We start from the raw sequence: 27,373 nt of genomic DNA, 5'->3' as shown, positions 1-27,373 counted from the left end.
CAGTTCAGTACAGCAGACCAGAGGTGGATGGGAAACCACGTACATGATGCTGAGATTGGCTGCGGTCTCTTCCCCTGGCCCTGCAGGGACCCCACACATGCAGGAGACAGTGGGGAGCACAGGGTACCAGTTCCTTCTGGGAGTTCTTGAAACAAAAGGACTCCAAGAAGTTCCTATTGCTAGAAGGCAGAAGCAGCCAACAGGGATAAATCTCACATCAGGTCTTCCATGTAACACACGTCTGAGCCAGCAGAGATGTTGCTTACGGCCACTTTTTCAGGGTTGGGAAGAAGAGTATAGTGACTAAAGGGGCACCGAGTGTGATAAAGAGAAAACTCAGTCTGATGTCTGGAATCAGCGTAACCTGTTCTGTGGAAGTCTTGTGTTAGTATCTGAGAACAATTTATTCCAGGGTCTCTAAAGGCTGACATCCTCAGCACAATCAAGCAGACACATCCTTAGGACTCAGGATGGCAAAGAGGACGGGGCTGACTGTGCCTCGTCGCCTCCGTATTAATAACACTGTTGCCCCAGGTAAGGCACAAGGCCACCTAGAAAGGGATTCATCCTCTTATTTTACTCTGGAAACATCAGGGTTAGCCTGATAGTATAATCACTGTAATTATAAACAGCTGTGCTCCTCAAGCTATCTGAGGTCAGCCTGAAAACCCTTAGTGTTGACTCTTACTACCACTTAACTGATAAGCAATCAACAGTCAGGAATTCTCCTTTCAGATCCCCCACCACTCCAATAACTAATGACCTAGGAAAACCAAATGATAACAATTCTGAAGATTTTGATATGTATGCCAAAGAGCAACTGAGCAACAATCATGGTAGCTTGGGTTCCCTCCTTTTCCCACCCAAAGCTAACAGAATACTCTATCCCAAAGCCCACAGCTCTTCAAAGACATCAGGCTCAGAGTTATTCTAATAAAGAAAGTTATTTTTCTTAAGGGGGTAATATTAAAGAAAATACTTTTTTAATTAGAATATCTATTCCAAAGATACTGTAGGGAAAATAGAAAAAAATATCTGCTAGGGTCACTATTTTAGTTTTCAGTCAATCATGGGGGGCTAAGATGGTTAGGGGCATGCTAATTCTCTGAATCTTAAGCAGATGTATTGATACATAGAACCTCAATGCTTCTCTCTATATAGTTAGAATAGAAGACTGGAAAATATTCATGTTTCCCCAATACTTTACCCCCTTTCTCTTGGGGATGTCAAAAGTAGAGTGGGAAACAAGACATAAGAAAGGCTCAGGGACTCTCCAGGAACAGAACCAACCTGAAATAAGAGCCAACAGCTCAAACCTACTGACTGGACTCAATAAAGATGTGTTTGTCTGCGGGACGTGGCAATACAGCAGCAGCAATGAATGAGGCTGCTCATTAGACATTAGAACTTGAATTCTGCAAGGCAAGCCCTAATGACCTCTTGTATCTAAATCAAACACTATACTCTCTATTAGAGCAATTCTGCCGTTTACGTTCTTTTTCTACCAGCAATAGTGAAATGAGTCAACTTTAAACCTAACACCTGGGAAACCTGAGCCAAACTGGCAGCGCTTCTGGACTGACCCAGTTCCCCCAGGACAGTAATGGCCTAGTGCTCAAACGTGGACTGTCTGATGATCCTCTAACCTGGGTTAGTACACTACACCCCTGAGAGGTGGAGGATTTAAGTTGAGTCTGTACTAGGAAGAAAGATTAATTCTATTTCTCTACAAGTAAAGCTAATCTCAAGTCACATCTTGTACTTCACAATAAATAAGGCAATTAGCGAAAGTTACTAGATCTGATTCTAAGCACTGGATTGGGTTGTGTATGTGATGGTGAGATGGAGGTGAAGGACAGAGACATTCACACTTGACAGCACAATCAGGAAATGACTTAGTTTTTACAAGTAAATTTAGTGCTGGTGAAAAGCCCTGTTTATTGGCCTTGGGTGGACAGGCCCATGAGAGAGGTGGCAATAAGCCCCAGTAAACCTCGGGTAGCTTATCAATCAGCGGAGCAGCGGAGTGGGAGCTTCCAAGACAGAGAAGTTGCCACAGGTATTATTATCTGCATTAGCAATAATGTAGCTAACGTAGATAACGGAATCTGATATATCAGTATTTGTTTCACACGCCTGGGAAGAAATGTTTAAAAGTTAGAGAAAATCAGCTTCAAATCATTTGAGCTCTGGACTTGTACCCAAATAGAGGAAGAAGCTACCCCCGAAGAGTCCATGGAGCTGCATTTTAGATGACCTAGATCTTTAATCAAAACTCAGCATGGAACGCAGTAGCTTAGAAGGAGGTCTGCACAGGCGGGGGCTGCACCCGCGCAGTGCGAGGCGGCCTGATGGTCCCCAGCGTAACAAGGCACCCTTCTCATCAGCGCATCAACAGGCGTGGCGTTCACGGACAGCCTGTGCAGCGCGGTGAAAAGAACCCTGGACAGAGTCAGTCCCAGTTTTGCCACTAACAGCCACGTAAACTTGGCTAGGTACTTAATCTCTCTTGCTTTTGTTCTCCTACATGTAAACCAACTCACCAAATCAGGACACTCAGAATTCAATCAGATACAGTATACTGTGGGAGCTATAAAGTGCTGCGCATTGTCACACACACTTTTAATTTTAAAGTTCTGTTTATTAAAGGTACTCTGGAGTGGTTACAGAGTAAGATTTTTTTAAGGGGGACTCTGTCTTGACGACCACCGACAATGCAGAGCCCTTTTGCCTGGGCTTTTGGGTGGACCTCAGGGCAGGCTGGTCTAGGAGAAAGTAAGGGATGTGCAATGGGAGATAACTCTCCTTCCCAAGCAGAGGAAATCTTGCTATCCCAATTTCTACATGGTTTAATTAGCTCTAGAAAGGGTGATAGAGCAGGGACTACTAAAGTACCGGGGGTGATAGCTGTAACTAATGTGTTAGTGAGCACACACCAAGCTTAGGGGGCTTCCCTGGTGGCTCAGCGGTAAAGAGTCCGCCTGCAGTGCAGGAGACCTGGCTTCAGTCCCTGGGCTGGGAAGACCCCCTGGAGGAGGGCATGGCAGCCCACTCCAGTACTCCCGCCTACAGAATCCCAGGGACAGAGGAGGCTGGCAGTCTGCAGTCCACAGGGCCACACAGAGTTAGACGTGACTGAAGTGCCTATGCAAAAGCAGCATGAAGCTCAGGACTGAGGAAAGAGACGAGCCCTTTGGAAAGAGTGAGACCTGAATCCTAGCATTAAGCTGTCAGGTTTTCTGTACTCCACAGTTTTTCTGTTGGCAAACTGGAAAGTATACACTTAAAATGAGTCGGTGTCAGGATACAGTCCTAAAGTGCTTCTCTCACACTGCCTCTGTGATTGTCTGGGACGGGCCTGAGAGACAGATGAAGGGAGACGCTCACAACTGCTTTGTGGAAAACGGAGAATATGAGGCACAGGAGAAGTTAGTACAGTGGCTTTCAGCAACATTAAGAATAAGTCATGGGCATGCCCTAAGTCCATTCTAAGGCATTTCTGAGCTCATCTTACACGTTACATTGTCCTAAGGAGAAAACCACACAGACAGAGGTGTTCCTGTGTTTTCTTTAAATATGTGTGTGTGTACTATTCCTTCTTAAGGATACAAAACATTCCCCTGTGCTGGGTGAGGGATAACTTCTTCACATCTTTCCATAGATTTGGAAAAGGCAGCCAAAAGACATCTGTTCTTTTACCTTCATATGCTTCCCTTGTGGCTCAGCTGGTAAAGAATTCACCTGCAATGCAGGAGACCTGGGTTTGATCCCTGGGTTGGGAAGATCCCCTAGAAAAGGGAAAGGCCACCCACTCCAGTATTCTGGCGTGGAGAATTCCATGGACTGTATAGTCCATGGGGTCGCAAAGAGTCAGACATGACTGAGTGACTTTCACTTTCAAATATATGCTGAAATCCTCCAAAAATGCTCAGTTTCAGCAAACTTCTAAAATAGAGCAGTACCGATCCTAAACATACTTATTTGGTCCCTTTCGCCACCTATCTAGGACTTACAACGAAATCAGCAACAATAAAAGTAAAGTCATTGAGCACTAGCCATTTTTTTAAATGGGGAAAATATCCAATGTTGCAAAAACCACAAACTGACTTATTCCACAAGCAGCCATGCATGGAGCAAACTTACTCCGCTGAAAAGATACAGCAAAACAAAATTAAAAAAACAAACAAACAAAAACAAGGAGAGAGAGAGACCACACAGAGGTACCTAAAAATCTGCCTTCTCTTGTGAGAGCTAGAAGAAAAGGCTTCTTTGGAGAGTCTGTTGGTTAACATCAAAGAAAAGCATCATTACAGGATTATATTAACCTCACTGACAAAGCTCAATGAGAAGCAGGGAACATGCTAAGTGGTACTAACCTGATGTCATTTAGATATCCGTTCTGGCCAGTCTAGGTGAAGGGGAGAAAACGGAAAATAACTTATAAGAAAACAGCATGGCATAACCAAAAAGGGTGTCCATGATGCTATGAATACCCAAGGTCCTCAAACCGAGCTCACCCCCCAGCAGGGAGAGCGGGAGCAGGGACAGGATGACCCACACCCACACACCCCATCTGACTTCTCACCTTTAATGGGGAAGCGCATTCAGAGTTTTTAGCCTTCCCACAGAGTGTTTAAAAAGAGAGGTCAATGAAGGTAGGAGTATGGAAAGGAGGAAGAGGAAAATATTAACCTAACTATTAATTCCTTTTTAGTTCTAAATTTATTCTCTCTATAGGTTAGCTGAGCATAATAACTGGTGTGCTTGGTCCTAAAGAGTATTCAAAGAAAGGGAAAAGGGAGAGAAGAGAAAAAAATTTAGTTTTTTTTAGAAATCACCCTCAGTGACTATCCCATTTCTGTCCTCTACACTGTGGCCAAAATGAAAGACTTTCTGACCTGACGCCCAAGGAGAGTAAGAGATGGGGAAGCAGAGCCTAGAAAAAGTGAGGAAATTAACAGCCTGAAACACTCCTTTTGGGGATCATTTCCTGACAAAGCCACTGAGCTGAGTCAAGTGAGCGTTAAGGTGGACTCCCAAGCCTTGGAAAAACGCACGGAGAGTGTCCAGCTGCTGAGCACGGGGGCCTTCGTGCGGAGCAGAGCCTGAGCGGGGCAGCTTTCCCAAACACAGCCCAACTCCAGAGAAGGCTGTAGCAGCAGCATTTCCATCCAAACACCCTTCTTGCCACTTCCCTTTCTTTTTGGACTGCCTCTTCCTCCCCTCTGCGGCAACCCACAACTCCACGCTTAATCAGTTCCCTTTGACTGGCCAGGTTCTTTCCTCTCCACATGGGAATCTTTGGCACATAGCAGGCTTTGGCCATTTCCCCCTGCCTAGACCTTTCGAGATTCCTGATGCCTCTACCACAGCAAGAGTTAGGATGTGTTAAAAAGAAAATAATAAATCCATACGGATTTAACAAAGAGTACACATATTAGTAGAGGCTTGCGAGACTAGATATCAGAGAGAAAGGAGAGAAGAGCTTCCTCTGTTATGGCAGTATAGACACATCCCAGGGTTGTACACAATGAGCCCTAGCAGCCCATGAGAAGTTACTTCTGCTTTCAGAATGGCTGCGCTAACGGCTTGGCGCGGTGGAACAGTCATTTTCCACGTGTCAGTGAAGCAGAGGGGTACTTCACAGGGGGCTATGCTATGACGTCACGGGAACGTCTTAATGTAAAAAGCCCAGAGCAGAGCAAGCTATTGAGAGGTGGTTTACTTAAGGGGCTAAGAGCGTGGACTCTGGAGCCAAGGACTGCCTGAATTCAAACATCGGGTCTTTCACTAAATAGTGGTGTGATTAGAGGTTACTTAACCTCTTCATGCCTCAGTCCCTCATTTCTAAAATGAGGAAGATAACGTAACCTATCACATAGGCCTAGTGTAAAGATTAAATAAATTTATGTGTGAAAAGTGTTAATAAGGACAGGGTCTGAAAGATAATAAGCACTATATGAACGTTTGCTATTAACTTCCACCATTGTGCCCTGTCCACAACTCAGGGTCATCGCCAGCTGCAGCCATGTACAAATGACCACTCTCCTAGCATTCCACTCAACTGATTTTCAGATAAGTTAGAAAAACTCTCTCTGGGTCACAGTTGGATAATTGGGAGGATGGGTTTTCCTGACTCAGAATGGAAGGCCACATAACATAAGAATCCTTCTCCTCAGACTGTAGGCCAGAAGGTTTGCTGTGTATCTGACCACAGTGAGGCTCCTTGGAACAACTGTGTCTTCTAAGACAATGGAACAAGTTCACAGAGGAGTTCAGTTTTTTATAAGTCAGAGATAATGTTTTTCTGAGCTAGGTGATGATGAGAAGATACGTTTTTTGTTTTTTTTTTTTGTCTTGATGAGGGAGAGTGAGGAAGTGGGAGGGGAGCAGCGTGCATCTAAGTATTGATTAGAACTGACCATCTTTTGATGACAAAGGGAGGCTGGCTCTTCTTCGTTTGTTAATTTGACTGTTAAGATGGTGCTGCTATCTGGATCGTATATTTTCTGGAGATTTGTTTCTCTCTTGCCTTTCCTGAATTCCTCCTATACGTCTGTTCAGTCTGGTAGGAAAGGCCACCAGACACAGGGACACCAAGCGTATCTGATACGGTCCACAGTTTTTAAGAATAAAGTTGCCCACAACAACTCATGTTTGCCTTTTGGTCCATGGAGCAGGCCTATTCCAAGAAACAAGGTAAGGAATACAGGAAGAAAGAGACTTCCTACTCAGGTCAAGACTGTGCGGAACAGTGAGTGCACCCTCTGTGCGTGTGGAATGTGGAGCTCAGAGAATGGATGCCACATCTGTGCTCTGATAATCACCAACAGTGCCTAAAAATGAGCCAGAACAAACAAGATGAATGTATATAGGCTGTGTGAACACTAAGTCTTCCACTTAGAAGCAAAGACGCCTAAAATAGATAGTGGAAGTGAAAGAGGGTAAGCGGGAGGAGGGTTTGACAGGCAAGATCCAGGGCCCTTCCGTAAGCCCTGCCAAAACCATTTCTATTTTCAGTCTAATCAAATCTACCAAATTCAGCCACTCCATTTGTTCTCTTTATAGGCCATATGCATTAACGATAATATGAATAAAAATCTGCAGCTTCCTAATAAGCTACATTTAATTTTAGAGATCAAATATGGGGCTGGCTGATGTTGGTTAAAAACAAAATCAGAAAAAAACAACAAAACATTTATGGAGGGTTCATTCCATTCACAGTTCCAAAGATTAAGAGCTAAAAGCTAGGGGCTGACAACTCTCAGAAGCTACACTTACCTCTCGGGCAAATATTCTCTCTCGGACCCTTTGATATTCCTCCTCTCTCTCTTCTATTGACTTGCTCCTCCTTCCATCCTGCAATGGAACTCTGATCTAGATCGATGAGCAGAATTAAGCTAGTTAAGTTCTCCTCGTACTGCAAGCTCACTGCACACCAGCAAGGAAGAGAAACCGGGAGAGTTTATAGTTGCCATCAAAAAAATGGAAAAAAAAAGAAATAAAATTTCCAGTGTTGGACAGGTTTCACTGGGTACATCTGACCATGCAGTTTGGGAGATCAGGTTTTCTGGATGGTTGGGGCCTCACCAGCTCCCCACCCCCCCAACCAGAGTATCAAGAACAATAACTTTGGATAAGGATTAGGTTGCTTCCTTAGGTAGTAGGGTACTCTCCAGTCAGTAAGGATGAAGAGAATAGCCCACGGAATAAACAGCATTGCTTTGGAGGGAAAGCAAGGGATAGGAGGAAGCTAGAAAGGGAGAAGAGACAGGCATTTACCAGAGCTAAATTTGGAAGAGTTTTTACAGAACCAGCACTTGACCTTATTCCTTCTTTAGTCACTGATGCCATGGCCTGTAGATCCAAGTCACACAAAGCTCAGCAAAGAGGGCCTTGCAAGTGAAAGCCCAAGGGCGAAGCTAAACTCAGAGCTTAAGCATTTTTTCTCATCTTAACTACAGCTACTGGAGGGAGGGAAAGAGTGAGAGCTTACAGAAATATACAGTAGAAAGAGAACACAGTAACACAAAGAAGAAAAGAGAAAGAAAAGGAGAACAGAAAGAAGGATGGACAGAGAAGGAACAGACAAACGAGGTATGGTAGAGAAAAGGGAGAAGTACAGTGATAGAAAGATAAGAAGGAAATAGAGGACAGAGAACCTTACATTCTTTGAAAAATGTAGTGAGGTGACCAGAGGGGATGGCTGGGCAGACCACCACCTCTGCGAGCCTGCCACCCCACTCTCCACCACCATCCTTTCCCCTCTTAGCCTGGGAGTTGTGAGCACTGTCCTGGGTAGGATGTTACAGAATGTCTTTTTTCCATACTGCTCTTGAAGGCAAAGTGTTCTGAGGGAGGTAAGTCATCAAATGCATGTCATCAGGTTATAAAAGATTCTGACCTTCAATCCAGAGGCTTTTAAAGTTTCAGATGAAGCAACCAAGGAGACCACTGGTCTAGGCTGATCTTCCTGATCTTCACCAATTGCCAGAAGTATGCATAATTTCAGGAGTATCAATTTTTGACTAGATGTAGTTCTCACTAGCCTAAAGAACCTAAATTCTACTAAATGTCCTTTTTACCAATCCCATGCCAAGAAGATATAGGACTTTAAGTGCTATATTGTCCTTAGCCCCTAGCACTGGTTAACCAGTGGCAGAACAGATAGAGCATAATGGGCTTTGAGGTCAGGCAGAATCTCAGCTCTGCTACCTCCAAGTAATGTCACTGGCAACTAACTTAACATTTCCTAGCTCAGTTTAAAACGGGGCTAATAATCCCCATTTAGACTGGGTTTGTGGAGAGGATTAAATGATATAATGAATATACTGTATTTAGAACAGAGGCTAGCAGAGGGAAAACACTCAATGAAATAGCAATTACTGTGTTTATTATTAATATCACAGACAGAAAGTGCGTAGAGCCTACCCTATTATGGATCAAGCCTGAAGCCGAGAGATGAAAAGTTCACGGTAGGGAGAGATTCCATCCCACCCCAATGTGCCTCTAGGCCTGAATAATTCCTGATCCACAGAAAAGGGGTTTTGGGAAAATGGAGAGAAGGGCATCAGGATGGAAAGGCTCTTTCTCGTTTTTAAATTTTATTTGTCTTTTGTATGTTTCATTATTTTCAATCAGACCCAGCATGTTTGTCCACAATAGATAATGGCACTTTTCTCAAAAGGACTCCCTCAAATACTCAAGTAGCAAGCAGGAAAAGTCCTGGTCTCAGGACCAGACAATATTGAGAGGAAACTAATTTTGACTCTAGAGGTAAGATATTATTAAAGTTATCATGAATTAGCAAGACTAGTTATTGGCTTTACCCCACCATATTATTTAAACTGTAATCCTGGTTCTCTACCTAACCTCCTTTGGAGGCCAAGCAGAAGCAGACCGGATCTTAACCCCATATGAGGCTAGGAAGCTAACTCCAAATAATCACTATCTGAAGGATGTGCTAGAAGTCAGGGCAAAAGCCAGGCCCATAAATGAAGGGATGGGGCAGACTTTTCACTTCTCATTCCCACAGGAGTGGATCAAAATGGGGATACTGCCTGAGGTTTCGAGCATCAAAAGCCAAACTGACTCACTCACCTTGCTGGAAGGAGTTGGGAAAAGAATAAAGGGTTTGCAGAAAGGGATCAGAAACACCTTTACAAGTGGGTAAATCAGATAACAATTTTCCCAGTTCAAGGCTAGCTCTGAGACAGGAAGAGTGCAAGTGGGATAAAAGTAGCTTTGGGTGGTTCCCAAAGAAATTCCTAACTATCAAAGAAAAAAAGAATGGAGCCATCAGTTGAATCAAGGCTGAAGCAGGGAGGGACCTTGCTTTGTCCCAAAATGAAGTGGAGTTAGAAGTCAGTGGCAGAACCAGGGAGTTCCAGGCCAAATGAGAAAACCCAGCAAACCTCAGCACCATGTCACTCTGGGGCTAAGAGGGTGGCATTTAGCTCAACACGTGTACTTAATCCTCAACATTAAGCTAAAGCCCACTCAGTGTAGCTCAAGAGTCTCCTTCCACACTAAGATATTTTGAGTTTTCTCCATCCCACAAAAACTCTTCTCCCTTCCCAGTTTCTCTTACTGCAATCTCTCTGTATAGACCCAACCCTTTCCAGTCTTCACCTGGTTATCATCTCGGTCCATACTGGCATCATCTCTCTTAAGAATGAATCTCTGTTGAAATTCTGTATTCTTCTCATCCTTTATATGTTCTGAGAATCTCTGTTCAGGGCTGGGATTGGGAGAGAAATGTGGAAGGAAGGGAAGAAAGACTCTTCTGTTAGGAAGCAGACCTATACAGTTCTCTTAAATTCCACTACTCCCACCCAGGAGATTTCTGAAGTCAGGCATTCCAAAAGTCATGTGAAAGTTTTAAAGAAATCCTCAAGGACTGTTCTTTATACATCTATACAACTTACCTTCTTCCACAGTTATTCCTATTCTATCACTAAAGGTGAAGAGAGCCAGGGGCCAGTCTTCACAAAATGCCAATGCCTCTAGAATCTATTTCTTCAAAAAGAGTAGAAATTGATAATATAACCTACCCACTCCCTTCACTGTTCCCTCTCCAGAAAGAGAAATCCTGCGTCTTCCTCTCCCACCCCAGAGCTATCCTAGGAAAGCTTTCCCAATCTGTGGTTTCCTCCCTTACATTCTTGTGTTACTGGTTTTGTTGATGATGACAGCTTTTCCAGTTTGATCTACATTGTGGTCCATCCCAAAATAGGCAGCTACCCGGTGTAATAGCATCCGGTGATATGAGGTCATCTGAGGGAACTTCTTGAACTGGTTGCTGCAGGGAAACCCAGGGGGGAAAAGTGAAATAAGAACAAATAACAGCCAACTGTAATTTTTCTTACAAGTGTTGAAAGTGGAGAAATTCCTAGGAGACATTATTATAAGGCAGATAGATATTTACTCAGTGGTAACCAAACAAGTTCTCTCAGCCTTATCTATAGTATTGTGTAGATCCCTCTGACCCACTATCTTCATTAAGACTGCTCCTTAGACAAAAAGCCCTAGGTCTCACCCATCTGGATGATATTCTACAAAGGAAAAAGGGAGAAACTTAAGAAGAGTGAAATATGGGACAAAGGCTAGCTGCTGAAAAGATATAAATATTTTTCAACTCAAGTCTAAGTGATAATTTAAAAACTTGATTTAGTTTCCACACATTTACATTTTGATCCATTGTGATTACTTCTTCCCAACTCCTCCTGGTTCCTAGGGAGTTATTACTTCAAAATTCAGACTTTAAGGGAACGAAAAAAGAAGGATATCCTTAAATTTTACCTAAATTTCTTTCCAGTACCCCCTCCCACCTCTAAGGTGTATTTCATTCAAGTAACTTACTTGTTGTCATTAATAAAGTCCAGAATCTCCTGTTCTAATTTTAGCAGCATCATTCTGTCCCTGTTTAAAAAAGATTAAAACAAAGCAAAACAAAAGGCAGCCCTCCCACAGACATTGAAACAGGACTGAAAACACAACCTGCTCACTATAGATGCTTAGGGAGGGACAAACCCAAACTCCAGGAGTGGATCAAAAATGCACAGGCTGCCAACCTCACTACCCTGTCTTATGTTACTTTAAAAAAAAAAAAAATCAAACCTCCTAATCATGTCCTCTGTTTCCCTTATCAGAAACCTAATTCTGTTGGCAGTCATAGTCATACAAACACATACTTTATACTTATACTAATCGTAATTCTACACTCCATCCAGTTATTTATAGAATTTTTAAACAAGTATGATTTAGCTTTGTTACAATCAATTCTTTTTTCTTCTGTACTTTTTAATTGTATTCTTAAGCCTTTATATTTCTTTGTCTGCATTCTTCTTCCACAGAATTTTTCTCAACTCTTCTGAAAGCAGAAATCTCAATATAAGGGTATTCTGAATCCCTCCACAGAATATAAAACTACTTTGGAGAGAAATGGTGGTGGGGGGTGTAGGGGAAATGGGCATCCCAGACTCTAATAATAGAAACATTCTGAGGAGCTACTTGGCTTCTTGGGTATTCTGCTGATCCCGGCCCCTTTCCCCCTTCCATCAAATCATGTTATTACCTTGGGTTCTTTTTCAGTGTATTTACAAGAAATTCATGTAGGTCTATTCCAGTGGAGTCCGTATATTCTTGGCTGGAGTCTAGAACACCACAATGAAATAAATTTGAAATAAATGAAACTGCTTTGTATGATATTTAACCCCAAGCAGAAGCCTACAATCTGATCAGAAGACATAAGAGGAAAAGTAGAATCAAACCAGGAGTTTTAGCTTAAAATGAGAGTAACCTTGAATTACCAGCCTCTCAAAATTTCCCATGATAATGACAGAAGGTGGAATCTGGGTCACAGTGTTATATTCATATTACACTGAATAGTCACCTTGCCATCAGTAAGTATTTACCAAATGGCCAAACCAAAACAAAGGCTTTATTCTAGTTAAAGAAAATAAATTCTAGGTAAGGTCAGACAGGGCTGAATTTTCCAGAACATCAGCAAATATATTCAAATGGTGATTATTTATATGTTTATATTTGCTTATAAAATTTTAATACTACGGTTGCCTTTTCCCTCTTAATTATCATTTAAAAAATTTGTTTTTGGCTATACCACATGGCTTGTGGGATCTTAGTTCCTTGACCAGGGATCAAATCTGGGCCCATGGCAGTGAAAGAGTTGAGTCTTAATGACTGGACTGCCAGGGAATTCCCTCCATTTCTATGGACCATGTCTTTTTGCTACCAGCCTAAGAATTTAAAACCAAAGAGAGCTTAATAATTATATGCAAGTTTAATTATTAAAAAAATCACTGAGCATCTCCAAACTATAAATGGTATTGAATCTGCTACCAGTGATAATCCATCACTATTTATTCCAAAAGCAAGAATAAAATCAGAATTGACTACAATGTCCTCCCACTATCAGTAGCCCAATGTTAACAGAGTAGCTCTCTGTCAGCCCTTAAGGCAGAGCTGGATAAAGTAGCAAAGAAAGTAACCTACTTAGGCACCTCCCCAACAAGGATGAAGTCAGCAGGGCACCGTACACTGTTGGGCCAATATGGCCAGTGGGGAGAGGGGAGGACAGGGCGCTGCAGGGCCAGGTGAGAAAGGGGGAAAGTCCTCACCTCGAGACAGCATCCTCCTCGGGACCTTTTCTTTGTTTTTGTCCTTGTCTTCCTTTTCAGAGACATCCTTTGTAGACTTTTCTTCCTCCTTGTCAGAGGGGCAGCTGATGTGCAATTGAATTATATCCTTGGACAAGGGGAAAGAGAAATATAATCAAAAGGGAAAACAATTAACTCTCCTGTAGCTCCTTTAAAATATAAAAGAAAGCAAATCTTAGGGTGACAGCATTGTATTACAAACAAGAATATTTTAATTAAACTGTTTTAGCTTTTGTTCTACCAATAAGGTAGAGGCCAAGTCCTTTCTGCCAATAATCACAGCCTACTCTTTGGAGAGCTCAAGTTATGCTGGCTGTTTCTGGCATAAGAATTAGAATGGAAATGGTTCTAACCACCAGAGGGAAAGGTGTGGTTGGGAAAACATGATCCAGCCCTGTAATCTCCTCGCCTGCATCATCCTGCATGGTCCAGGTGTGAAGACCTACACTTCACGCTCTCACTCATGGCACTTTACTGTGACAGCTTGTTGTGAAGCTTTTTCTACCCCGATTTCCAAGCCTAATGTTGATGCCATGGCTGTGACCCCACCGTTCAGCAAACAACCGCCAAACTCAAAAGCGACACCGACTCTTAGAAAGGACCCACCTGGGTTTCCAGCGGCCCGTCAGCAAACGGAGCGGACGACTCCTCACACACCGCCAGGCTGCGCACCAATTTCAGCTTGGAATTAGACTGAAAAAAAAAAAAAAAAAATATATATATATATACACACACACACACACCACACACACACACACACACACACACACTCCCTCGGGGAACATTTGGAATTCTTTCCGCTGAATAAAGGGCATCCTCTTTGGTTCTCTTAGTTGCTGCTTCCATGAAAGAGGGATTTTTTTCCTTCTTCAAACAGGTCCTTCTCATCCATTCCTGATCCACTTGAAAGAGAATTCTCTTGCTCACAGCAGTAGATATACAACAACAAAACGACTACTTGTGGCTAGACGACAGGAAGCCACCTTGCTCAGCCCCCCTCTCGCGAGCGCAGTGCTCCAACGCTAGACTTGGACGTTGGCTGAGAGCGCACAGCAGCAAAGCTTAGGAGAAAGACCAGATTTAAGAGCCAGGAGTCCCAGCTTCAACTTCTGGTTCAAACCATGAGATACGTGGCCCTCAGCCAACTACCTGACCTCTCTGGATCCTCTTTTTTTTCTCACAATGAAAAGGGGATAGAAATGCCTAAATTCTTGTGAGAATTATATAAAATATGCAAACATATGTACCATAAATAGTGTTTAGTATACAGTAGACAACAAATGCGAAATGACTCTAAACCTGAGGTGGCAACGTAATGGGGAAAAGTGTCTAAGAAAAGAGTAAAGAGAAAGAAAACTTTCTAACACTTGGGGTTCAGTGTAATAAAGAACTAGTCCACTTGGTTTATTTATGCTACCTGGAGAATCCCCAAAAGATCTGAAATTCACTCAATAAATCACTGCTCCTTCAGGGATCTCCAAAGTAAAAAATTATAGTGACTCATTAAAAATCTACCTATAAACATTTATTGAGAATTCTTATAATAAAATAAAAGTTTACAGTAAACACAAAAGCACAAATCACGGTATGTGTGTTTCAGGTTGTACAGTACAGTGAAAAGGATTTCCAATCCTGAAGAACTGACTTTAAGCCTAGTTTTGCCACTTACTAATAAATGTCCTTTGTCAATCTCACTCAAACTCTATTAAACCCAAGTTTTCTCCTCTGTAAAATGGAGACAATAACAGTAGTAACTTTTTAAACTTATCTGTCTTATTTCAAAAAGTTTGGAGGAAGTGAAATAGCAGAAAATACCCTCTGGTTTGCTTTTTTTTTTCCCCTTTATGAAGAGTGCCATGCGGCATACAGGATCCTAGTTCCCTGACCAAGTATCGAAGCTTCACCTCCTGCATTGGAAGTGTAGAGAATTAACCACTGGATCGCCAGGGAAATCTTGAACACCCTTTTTACTGTCAAGTCCATTACTTGTAGATTAGGCCATGGAAGGCAGTCCACAGAACCAATTTATCATACATCATAGTCTTCTTCAAACCCAAGCTACATACTGGCTGGGACAGTCCCAAATTCTACCATTATTTTTCTAGGGGAAAAGGGTGGACACCCTTAATTACTACTTCTGTTGACAATTCTTCCCAAAGCAGGACAAGTTTAATATTTTACTGTTCCCTAATTAAAATTAAAAAGCTATCACATACTAACACCTATAGTCCTCCCTGATAACACTGCTTAAAATAATCTATGATGTGCTAATTTTATCATATAATGGTTAAAAACAAAATGCTCCTCCCTGAACCAACCTAAAAGGTGAACCAAATCAAAACAGAACAAAGCCTCTATTTTTAGGACGTCCAAAAATGTTGAACCATTTTACTAATGAGGGAGGATTTATCTTACAGAAAATTCTCATGGCAAAAATCCCCAAAACTGCTGGGGGCAAAATAAGAGAGCCAGAGATGAGCGGAAAAACTGACACTACAACAGAACCAGTATCAATCTGCTCAGGCTTTGTTTGTGGGAGGCTTTGGCTGGGTAGCCTTTCAGGTAACTGAAATAGACTAAAGATAACAGAGAAAAATAAAGCCAGACATTCCAACAGGATATATGTATATGAGCAATGCATATTTGTGATTATGTGTGTGTATGCATGTTCACAATTAGGGTACAAAGTATAGGCAAAAACCTCCACATATATATAACCTAAATGAACTAGGCATTCGTGGTGAGTCCACCTGCACGATGCACCAGTAGTAACGCCACAAGTCACAGAGGAAGGGCTCTCACCTTGGCTCTTTTCCGGGCATGACCGTGGTTGGATGTCCGCCTCTGTTAGAAGGGGATTAGAAAATATTAAAGGTAGGGGAAATAAACACTTAAGTTAAAAGCAATACAAGTTTACAGAGAAAAAGCACTAACTTTAAAACCACTGTAACAGACGAACTATGATGAGACCTGTTGCCATGGTTGTCCCCCAAGCCACACCTCTAGCGACTGTGACAGGGAGGGGACCTCAGGCCCCACAGACAAATCACTCACCACGAAGGCAGAAACAGAAAGACTGGCTGGCTGGCCTAGTACAGACTGATAAAAATTACTCTTAAATAAACCAGGGAATCCTCTGCTGATTAGCATCACTACCAGAGCATGACGAGCGTTTCTTCCCCAAACTCTGCCAGCAGAAGCCTATGTAGCCCATGATGGATGTGAACGATGGCCCCTGAGCGGCAGTCACTGAGACCTCTAACTTCAGGTGCTCCAAAGACCTGTTCCTGCGGCTGCAGAAATGGATGAAGGCTCTTCTCGGCAACTGCCTACTTCCTGGGATACGAGAGTTCTCCCCGTGCTAAGCTCCTCGTGGTTGGCTCTTCCAGCCCGTTTGGGTCAGGGATATAAGATGGGACAGGATAAAAAAAAGGAGCATGGAAGATGTGGACAAGACCTCCAGAGCAATGGGAGGTAAAGAGAGTGAGTAAGGAGCAGGATAGAAGCTGAGGAAGATGAATGAGGGCCTGAGGTGGGATGAAGGGAAAAATGACTAATTAATTTATGAGGTTTCTGAATAGCTGAGAAGTCAAAATGGGGGCTCTGGAGAAGAGGCTGGGTAGGATTACACATGATGCTTAGGGCTTCTAAGATGTTTGGAATGGAACTGTCACTGGGGTGTGGAGAGAACTGAGGCTGGTGGGTGGAGCAGGGGAAACAAGATGGAGGCAGAGTACCAGCACGGCTCTGGGTAGGTGAGGATTTCTCTTGGCTTTGTCCTCTTCACAGTTACCAAGTAACACTGCTACAGTGCAAAATGGAGCACTGGAAAGGTGGATGGAAAGAGTAAAGAAATGACAGGGAATCTGGTCAGTGCCAAGACCTGTTACAGTAAGAGAACAGTCCAGGGATATGAAGAAGCATTTGTCACTATTTTTCAAATAAATAGGAACATGTACAAGGCACAAGCCAGAACAATGCGTCTCCTTTCACACGTGTCCCCGGCGACCTGGGTCCCTCCCACAGGACCCACTAGCACTGAACTTCTTGTGATCTTTCCAGAGGCCTTTTATGTACCTATAAGTTTATTGTACATGTGTACACACACTTAAAAAAAAAGGATATTGTACACACTGTCCTAAAGCTTACTTTAAACTTTTCTTCAAGGATATACTCCACAGAAGAGATGCTGTTTTCCTGAGTGGCTCCATGGTACTCCTTTGTGTGGCCATATACACAAACTGTACCATTTAGGGTGTTTCTCACGCTTGTTAGTGTAAACAACGCTTCAGTGACCACATCATTGAGCATACCTACAAACACTGTACAATCCATTTAAAATTTTTATACAGGATTGCTAAATTGCCCTTCAAAGAAGTTATACCAATTCAGTCAGTTCAGTCGCTCAGTCATATCCAATTCTTTGTGACCTCATGGACTGCAGCTGCCAGGCTTCCCTGTCCATCACCAACTCCTGGAGCTTGCTCAAACTCATGTCCATCACTTTGGTGATGCCGTCCAACCATCTCATCCTCTGTTGTCCCCTTCTCCTCCTCCCTTCAATCTTTCCCAGCATCAGGGTCTTTTCAAATGAGTCAGTTCTTTGCATCAGGTGGCCAAAGTATTAGAGTTTCAGCTTCAGCATCAGTCCTTTCAATGAATATTCAGGACTGATTTCCTTTAGGATTGACTGGTTTGATCTCCTTGCAGTCCACGGGACTCTCAAGAGTCTTCTCCAACACCACAGTTCAAATGCATCAATTCTTCAACGCTCAGCCTTCTTTATAGTCCAACTCTCACATCCATACATGACTACTGGAAAAACCATAGCTTTGACTAGACCGACCTTTGTTGGCAAAGTAATGTCTCTACTTTTTAATATGCTATCTAGGTTGGTCACAGCTTTTCTTCCAAGGAGCAAGCGTCTTTTAATTTCATGGCTGCAGTCACCATCTGCAGTGATTTTGGAGCCCAATAAGATAAAGTCTGTCACTGTTTCCATTGTCTCTCCATCTATTTGCCATGGAGTGATGGGACCAGATGCCATGATCTTAGTTTTCTGAATGTTGATTTTTAAGCCAGCTTTTTCACTTTCTTCTTTCACCTTCATCAAGAGTCTCTTTAGTTCCTCTTCACTTTCTGCCATAAGGGTAGTGTCATCTGCATATCTGAGGTTATTGATATTTCTCCTGGCAGTCTTGATTCCAGCTTGTGCTTCTTCCAGCCCAGAGTTTTTCATGATGTACTCTGCATATAAGTTAAATAAGCAGGGTGACAATATACAGCCTTGACATACTCCTTTTCCTATTTGGAACCAGTCTGTTGTTCCATTTCTGGTTCTAACTGTTGCTTCTTGACCTGCATACAGATTTCTCAGGACGCAGGTCAGGTGGTCTGGTATTCCCACCTCTTCAAGAATTTTCCAGTTTACTGTGATCCACACAGTCAAAGGCTTTGGCATAGTCAATAAGGCAGAAATAGATGTTTTTCTGAAACTCTCTTGCTTTTTTGATGATCCATCGGATGTTGGCAATTTGATCTCTGGTTCCTCTGCCTTTTCTAAATCCAGCTTGAACATCTGGAAAGTTCATGGTTCACGTACTGATGAAGCCTGGCTTGGAGAATTTTGAGCATTACTTTGCTGGCATGTGAGATGAGTGCAATTGTGTGGCAGTTTGAGCATTCTTTGGCATTGCCTTTCTTTGTGACTGGAATGAAAACTGACCTTTTCCAGTCCTGTGGCCACTGCTGAGTTTTCCAGATTTGCTGGCATATTGAGTGCAGCACTTTAACAGCATCATCTTTTAGGATTTGAAGTAGTTCAACTGGAATTCCATCACCTCCACTAGCTTTGTTTGTAGTGATGCTTCCCAAGGCCCACTTGACTTCACATTCCAGGATGTCTGGGTCTAGGTGAGTGATCACACCATCATGGTTATCTGGGTCATGAAGATCTTTTTTGTATAGTTCTGTGTATTTTTCTACCTCTTCTTAAGATCTTCTGTTTCTGTAAGGTCCATACCATTTCTATCCTTTATTGAGCCCATCTTTGCATGAAATGTTCCCTTGGTATCTCTAACTTTATAAATACCAATTTATAACTCTACAAAAATGTATAATCTGCCGATTTCTCAGAATGCATAATTTTCATTTAATAGTCAAACACATACCAAGGCCTAGTATGTATCAGACACCATGCTACCTACTGGAGGATACAGAGATAAAAGACAGAAACCTTGTCAAAAAGGAACTCATGATTCTGCTGAAGAAGACAGACAAATGGACAATCACAACATAGGAGATTAAGTGCATTACAGAGGTACTTATGAAGTGCTACAGGAGTGCACATATCTAACTAAGACCTAGGAATTCACAAATTCACACGTTCATAAACAATGAGTGCCTGCAAGGAACTGTGTTGGGCCTTAGAGACCCAATGATGAGACTGAACCGACCCGGCAAAGGCCAGGGAAAGAACACCAAAGAGGGCGTTCTAGTTAGAAAAGCATGTGTAAAAGCATGCTTTCTCCAAACTTTTCAGCTCCAATTTACAACAGGAACCAAGGAATCCATTAGGCTGAAGCATAGAATGCCGAGGTGGATGGATAGCAGGCTAAGGGCTAGGTCACAATATGCCACGCTGACAAATTTGGGACTTAGCCTAGGGCATGAAGAGACACAGAAAGTCTGAAGAGAATTAACACAATCAGATCGTTATCTCATAGCCATCTTTCTAAAGCAGTATGGTAGATGAGTCAGAGGGCGTTACAAGTATAAAGGCAGAAAGCCTAGCTCAGTTCTTTAAAGGACCCACCTAAGAGTCCAGTATTTGTTACGTCAGGGCTTGCCCATTCGAAACTGAATTTCAGAACCTGTCTTACATAGCACTGTTTTCCTGCCAAAGATGTTCTGAATTCTAATTGCTGATTCCAAGAAAATGTCTCATACAGCACAAGTAATGAAAGTCCCCTTTCCTCAAACTTTCCAGCTCCAATTCATAATATTCCAGAACAATATTTGGAACTATCCAGCTCTAATTCATAATAGGTACTCTCAGCATCAGTAAGATTCTTGGGGAGACTTAAGACTTGAGGGGAAGGTAAGAGAAAGAGCAAAATTTTTACTGTTACTGAAGAGGAACACTGGTAGAGGGGAGAAGGCTTCTGAAGGGTGGCCAAGGGTAGCCAAGAGTGAAGCCTCTGCAGAAGGAGCAGGAGCTCCAGGAAACGGCAGCAGCAACTGAACCTGCGCTAGCAGCCACAAACCGAGTCTGAGGGCAGGCAGGTTCCTTCCCCAGCCCCCCACGCAACCTATCCGGACAGACACACAGGTGGAGACATTCTTAAACCAAGTGAGTATCCATAAGGCACATAAAACCTAGTCATCCTTTCTTTCCTGCCTATCTTCAAGAAGAACACACAACAGGAGTTCAGAGCACCACTTAAATCGTCTCCTGAGAACAGAGCAACTTGGACCCAAAGTTCACTTTATTATCGTCCATGTGACATGACAGCACATAATTAAATATTCAACACTCATCCGTCCTGAGGATTTAAAATTCATTATTGGTATCAGTGGAAACTAAAAGTAGAGCTGCAACAGCGGCAGACTGTCTCCACAAACTGGAAGGATGGGTGGGGAATGACAACTCACATGCAAAAAGATAATGGAAAGAAAAGCAGCCATGACAGAGATCTGGCTAACTGTAAGAGGAAAAACAGCAGAAAGGGCAGGCAGCATCTAGAGAACAAAATATTTCAGAGAGTTGTCTGATTTTAATTTAATTTATCTCTTCGTGTTGTTGCTGTCTTAATCTTAAAGACAAGGCCTAGGTGAACTGGTTGTCAAGAAAAATTATGCTTCAAGTTTCCAGACCCTCAAAATGTTATCGCTACTGTTGTTTAAACTAACTAACTGCAGTTAACAGTCTACCTCCTAGGCATATAATAAAGACCAGTCTCACCCCTGGGCAAGAAGGAAAGGATTTATGCCATTTCGGCTTGGGTAACAGAGGAAACTAGTTGTAACCATGAGGAAGAGAACTGGAACAGGTAAGCTGGAGAAGGCTCAGAGTCCGGGCTGGCGGGGCACCAAAAAGGAGCCCTGGAAGCAGCCCGGCTGGCCATCTCCTGCCCTCGTGTCTGCACTGCAGGGCGAATTTGGACGGAAAACAAGATGGCAATCAAAGAATAAAATTCTTCTCATGCACGCTTACCAAGCGGCAAGTTCAGAGACTATTTCTGACCCAGAAAATACTGACTGCTTTAACACAACCAGAATACGAATTTAACACTGTATAAAGCCAGGCAGTTCTCATTTCAAGAGTTTTATTATAAACCATTTTATGACATCAAATATCACTATATAGTTTATTTTTTGATCATTAAAAAATATCAAAATGTAGCAAGAACCAATGTTACTAAGGTCCTAACAGATTAGGGATTTCATTCTGTTTTCCTTGAACTTCATTGTGGACTCTATGACAAAAAGTGGAAGAGATATTTCTTGAGAGCTGAAGTTCGGCTTTTAGGGAGATTCAAATGTCTGTATAAGTGACTGGCTTCCTATAGATCCCCAATACTACTCATAAGGACACTTCTGTTTTGCTGAAAAGAATGCACATAGGATGCACTTCTAATCCTTACCTGTGTCTCCTGACGCAAACTGGTATCTTCACTCTCTTTCTCAATTTCTTCCTTGCTTGGAGTCTTAGATATAAACTTGTTTTTGTTTACAGATTCTTCCACCAGCTTTTTTTCCGATTCTTTCATTATTTCCAGGGTCTCTTGAGTAGTGTTGCTGTTAGACATCTTCTTCAATAGAATACAGTAGCCTCTATGGACTCCTAAAAAAACATGAAATGCATTACACAGGAGTTGTGCATCTGTACTTAATACACGTAAAAGACTAGCATTCCACACAGAAGCCTACAACAGCCTTCCTATAACCCAGTGTAGGTTCTTTGACAAATGCTGCCCCTAGATTATCTAATTTCATTTCTTTTTTTTTTTTTTTAAACTTTGGGGTGTGGTGTGTGAGTAGCTCAGTCATGTCCAACTCTTTGCGACCGCATGGACTGACTATAGCACCTGCCAGGCTCCTCTGTCCATGGGATTCTTCAGGCAGGTATAAAGGAGTGGGTAGCCACTCCCTTCTCCAGGGGATCTTCCAGACCCAGGGATCAAATGCAGGTCTCTTGAGGTAAAACTGACATAAATTTCATATATTTAAAATGTACTAGGAGAAGGAAATGGCAACCCACCCCAGCATTCTTGCCTGGAGAATCCCATGGACAGAAGAGCCTGGCAGGCTATAGCCCATGGGGTCATAGGAGTCAGATATGATTTAGCGACTAAACCATCACCATGGGAATTCTCTGGCAGTCCAATGATTAGGACTCCACATTTTCACTGCTGAGGGCCCAGGTTCAATCCCTGGTAGGGAATTAAGATCCTGCAAGCCGCGTGGTACAGCCAAAAAAAAGGTACAATTTGATGAATTGTGAAACTTGCATACATTTGTGAAACATCATCACAGTCAAAATAGTGGGCATATTACAAAAGCTTCCTCCTGCTCCTTTATAAGCCCGTCCTCCCCTCTCCATATTCCCAGCCAACCACTGTCACTACAGTTCTGTCTCCATTTTCTAGAATTTTACATCATACATTATATGGATTCTTTTACTCAGCATAATTATTGTGAGAGTCACCAGGATTCAGTTCTAAAGCAAGGCAGTATAAAGTCCCCTGGGCATTTTATTTGCCCTCCCCTGTTCCCTCCAGAAATTTGCTCACATTTTCAGCTTGAGCACTTCACAGGGTTAACTCAACAGACTCTTTGGAAAGGAGGAGAATATAAAGCTCTACTCAGCACCAGAGAAGATCACTCTTGTTTCCCAAGGGAGGACTCCTACAGCTACCATAAACCACAACACTGTTAACAACTTCAAGGGTCTCCTCCTTCAAAGAGCAGCAAAACCAGACAATATTCACAGAACCTTAAATGCTTTCTTTTATCTTAAGCAAACTGAAAAGGTAAGAAGAGTTTGTAGTCATCTGCTCTTCAGAAAGACTGGGTCTCTCCCTGGAGGAAGGGAGAATCTTTGCTTTGCTATTCACTATTTGAGTTCAGTCACTTTACTGTGTCCCAAAGACACAGAGATTTATACTGCAGGGGTTGCTAGTTCTTGTCACTTGCTATAGCTACCTGGGAAATCCTGTGATAAGGTCAACATAGTAATCTCAGCACATATTCAGAAACAAGCTGATGCTCTATACAGAGATTCATGTTCTCAACAACTGTTGAAGTCAAACATGCTTAGCTCCAACAATGGTTTATAATAGAAGCTGCTCCTTACATGGACTACTGACTGTACTTGAATCCCAAATAATTCTTTCCCCTCTTTAAAAAGATAAGACTGGAAACCCTCTCAGATGTCATATCTCTTGGCATGTGACCCTACAAACTAAGCTAAACAAACAGAAGTGCTTCAAGAAAATTGCCATGCCAGACATTTTTTCCTCCTTCAAATCAGTTTCAAGGATAAGACCCAGAAGGTTCTTAAGAAGCATGTGTAACCTCAACTTGGCATAAGTTTGTCCCCAGGATGATTGCTCTGTTCACCTTTTGGCAGCTCCTGAGCAGCTGCCTGGAGACTTAGTTTAAAAGGCCAGAGTCACTCATACAATCAGTCATACAGCTGAATTTAAAGATGAAAAACACTGGAAGATACTGACTACACAAGGAAAATGGCTGATATTTTATTTTTTAATTGATTCAGTGTCTGAAGATTTCTATAAAAAGACTTCCCTGGTGATGCAGTGGTTAAGAATCCACCTTCCAATGCAGGGCATGTGAGTTTGATCCCTGGTCAGAGAGCAAAAATCCCATACGCCATGGGGCAACTGAGCCCATGTGCCAAAACTACTGAGCCCACGTACTCTGAAGCCCACGCGCCACAACTCAGAGAAGCCTGAGCACTGCAACATAAGCTGCTGGTGCCACAATGAAGACCTAATGCAGCCACATACTTTTTCTAAAAAGTTACAACCTACAGAGCTTATGGTCATTGGCTGCGCATGGGAACTGCATACACACATATACTTGTCTTTTCTCTCCATGGATAAATCAAGCCTCAATTCTCTTCAGTCTGAAGGACAGTAAAACTTAGTACATCCCTTCTCTGTACCACTTAACTAGGAAACATCAATAAAGATGCAAATTGGAAGAGTTCTTAGATACAACCTCATGCCATCCTCCCCATCCCCCCCAAAGAAGAGTCCCTTTGTGTGAGTTCCTGAGAGGAACTTTCTTTCTTCTAGAAAACTCCCAGAACAGGATCAACTCACCATTTTATAGTCTTAACTTGTGACTCAGCTGGTAAAGAATCCGCCTACAATGTGGGAGACCTGGGTTCCATCCATGGGTTGGGAAGACTCCCTGGAGAAGGGAAAGGCTATCCACTCCAGTATTCTGGCCTTGAGAATTCCATGGACTGTATAGTCCATGGGGTCACAAAGAGTTGGACACAACTGAGTGATTTTCACTTTCACTTTCACTGTTGTATAGTTTCTCCCTACAGAAAGCTATAAACAGTTTCAATCCTGACCCTAAACCTGCCTTAAGAGTCAAACAAAATTAAGTTTACTACTTTTACCACATGATAGATCTTTAATATTTTTCTTTTTCAGGCTTAAATAACCTTAAACAGATTACTCTGTCAGAAAGAAAAGGTTAGAGGTGGGGAGTGGGGAAAACTGGATGAAGGTGGTCAAAAGGTACACACTTCTAGTTTAAAAATACGTAAGTACTGGAGATGTACTTATGATGACTATAAGATGTACTTAAGATGACTATAGAGATGACGATAGTTAACTGTATGGTGTATTTTGAAAGTTACTAAAAGAGTAGCTCTTAAAAGTTCCCATCAAAAGAAAAAAAATTTTTTGGCCTGGAATTGTATTTAATTGAATTTTAAAAATTCACTCAACATAAATTAAGCACTTTGAAGTGAATTCAGTGGGTTTAGCATATTCACAATGTTGTGGAACCATCACCTCTGTCTAGTTACAAAACATTTTCATCAGCCTAGAAAGAAACCATCTATGAGGACATGGATGTTAACTAAACTTACTGTGCTAATCATTTCATAGTATACGTATGTGAAATTATTAAGCAGTACACTTTAAAATTATACAGAACTACCTATTAATTAAATCTCAATAAAACTCAAAAAATGGGAGAAAGTGGTATGGAAAAATGTAAAGTAGCAGTTGTTTCTTTTTCCAGGATGGGCTTCAATTACCAAACAGGTATATTGTCAAATCAGAATAATAACTTTGCAGCTCCTCTTTACATCTAAGACAGAAAAGGCTCAACTGTCTGGACACCTGGACTAATAACTTCATGGTGTCCAAGCACTGTTATTCAGTGAAAACACTGATGAAAAAGTTCAACTAAAACCAAAAAACAGTCTTTCATAACAGCCACCTGTGGAATATGGTCACACGTTCCAATGTTAAGTTGTATGGAGTCACATGGTTTCCTTCACTCGCTGGGAAACAGGAAAACTTGAACTCTAGGTCAAGACATCCATAAAACAGACAGTGATGAACACACCCACTTCTAAGAATTCTGACAGTCATCTCCACTGAGACTACTGGCCTCTTAAAGACCTGTGTGAAACAGACTAATTCTCACTCTGAGGAAAGAGGAAGCAGCAGAGGAAAAGGTACAGCAGACCTCACACCGGCTGCCTACCCCAGTCTCCTCTTTCTCCCACGCGTCTCCAGCCCAGACTTCATCTTGGTGTTTGCCTTCCTCTGAGGACACGGTCAGCGAAGGCGATCCCATCGCTGAGTCCTACGAGGTGGATCCTAGTGAGCTAGACTAATCGTGGTAATTCTGTTTTCTTTTGTTACTGGGTTGGGAAGGGACAAGTGACTCAACTGTTACCAGCTAGACATGAGAGGACTTTGCTGGGTGGGTGGCTTTAAAGAAAGGCCATTGTATTTAAAAAGAAAAAAGCCACTAGAGAAATGGTTTTCTTCTGATGAAGGGTGTCTTCTGTGTAGATGATGCCTGGACTGCAACAACCTACCAACACATGGAGAAGGGTGCATCAGAGAGAATAAGCTAGTAATGAGAGGTCAGGGTGTTACTTACTATTCTAGAGTTAAGACCCATCACAAGATACACGGAGCTCAGATCTGTATTACTTCACTGGGGTTCTGTTTTGTTCCATAATTTTAACTACAGTCACTCCTAACCCTGTAATCCTATGCAGAAGGCTCTCTTTATCTGTTGGGGCATAAGGATCCCTGGAAACAATTTTTTCTGGGCCAAAACAAAGCAAAAGTTGCAGCCAAGGGACAAGATAATTTATTAGCAGGAAGAAAGGAAGAAAAGAAAGAAAGGTCTTTAAAGAGCAAAAATAAAGTCAGCAGATAAGGGTTAAAAGGCAAAGAAGCAATTTCCGCTGTGGATGGCTTATTCAATGAAGAAAGGAACTATTTCATATACAACTTGACTAAAACAAAGCAAGACAGGAAGCCCCCAGGAGAGCCCAGATGTGTGCTTCCCTTCAGCCTATTTGTGTGCATTGCACGTTTCACCCTGGCAAAGAGCACAGTTTTACGGCAGAGTGTCTCCTGAGGACACTCAGGGGCTCGAAGCTGCAGAGAGGGACTGTCAGAAGCGAGGGGCAGGAGGGGAGTGAGGAAATAGGACGATACGGGAGAAGACGATTGGGGGCCGAGATTCGGCAATTTTTTTCAGGGAGAATATGGCATATTCCCCATAAACTTTTTAACTGCCAAGGTAAGTACCTTCCAGAGCACAGTGAGATTATATATCCTTCCATCAACTCTATAAAAACCTTCTAGGCATTGTGCCAAAAAGAATATATAGAGGATATTCAGAGATAGAAGGGCAATTTAATTTTCTTCCTTTTAATCTATGACCAGGTAGAGAGAATGCAAGAAAGAAGAAAATAACTAGAGGCTAAAAATTCTGACTTACTCTGTGGCAAAATCCCTATAAACTTTCTAATCCTTTCCTAATTTATACATCAACAGTAAGTTACTCCCAACTGATACTCATATTGAAAAAATATTTAAAATCTAGGGGCTCAGGAGAATGGGTAAACAAATTGCGGTATATTCATATAACAGAATACTATTCAACAATTTGAAACA

At 42.2% G+C, this 27,373-nt stretch overlaps 1 protein-coding gene across 20 annotated transcripts in view; it reads right to left on the bottom strand.

Moving 5' to 3' along the window:
* The window catches only part of R3HDM2 (R3H domain containing 2), a 161,072-nt gene that overhangs the window by 22,193 nt on the left and 111,506 nt on the right, over positions 1 to 27,373 (bottom strand). For 11 of the 20 annotated variants that reach the window (XM_061131605.1, XM_061131623.1, XM_061131731.1 and 8 more), the window contains 11 exons: positions 21,824 to 22,023; positions 15,981 to 16,022; positions 13,785 to 13,871; positions 13,140 to 13,266; positions 12,077 to 12,155; positions 11,362 to 11,421; positions 10,661 to 10,801; positions 10,132 to 10,240; positions 7,282 to 7,377; positions 4,377 to 4,408; positions 4,225 to 4,278 (listed from right to left, as the gene is read on the bottom strand). In XM_061131605.1, the coding sequence (XP_060987588.1) occupies positions 4,225 to 4,278; positions 4,377 to 4,408; positions 7,282 to 7,377; positions 10,132 to 10,240; positions 10,661 to 10,801; positions 11,362 to 11,421; positions 12,077 to 12,155; positions 13,140 to 13,266; positions 13,785 to 13,871; positions 15,981 to 16,022; positions 21,824 to 21,988 (992 nt within the window). In that variant the 5' untranslated portion in view covers positions 21,989 to 22,023. The remainder of the gene's footprint in view (positions 1 to 4,224; positions 4,279 to 4,376; positions 4,409 to 7,281; positions 7,378 to 10,131; positions 10,241 to 10,660; positions 10,802 to 11,361; positions 11,422 to 12,076; positions 12,156 to 13,139; positions 13,267 to 13,784; positions 13,872 to 15,980; positions 16,023 to 21,823; positions 22,024 to 27,373) is intronic. The other 9 variants (XM_061131652.1, XM_061131689.1, XM_061131717.1 and 6 more) reach the window with 3 other exon arrangements.

The sequence above is a fragment of the Dama dama genome, chromosome 3 (assembly GCF_033118175.1).
Source record: "Dama dama isolate Ldn47 chromosome 3, ASM3311817v1, whole genome shotgun sequence".
Classification (NCBI taxonomy): Eukaryota; Metazoa; Chordata; class Mammalia; order Artiodactyla; family Cervidae; genus Dama; species Dama dama.
This window is presented reverse-complemented; position numbering and strand designations above follow the sequence as displayed.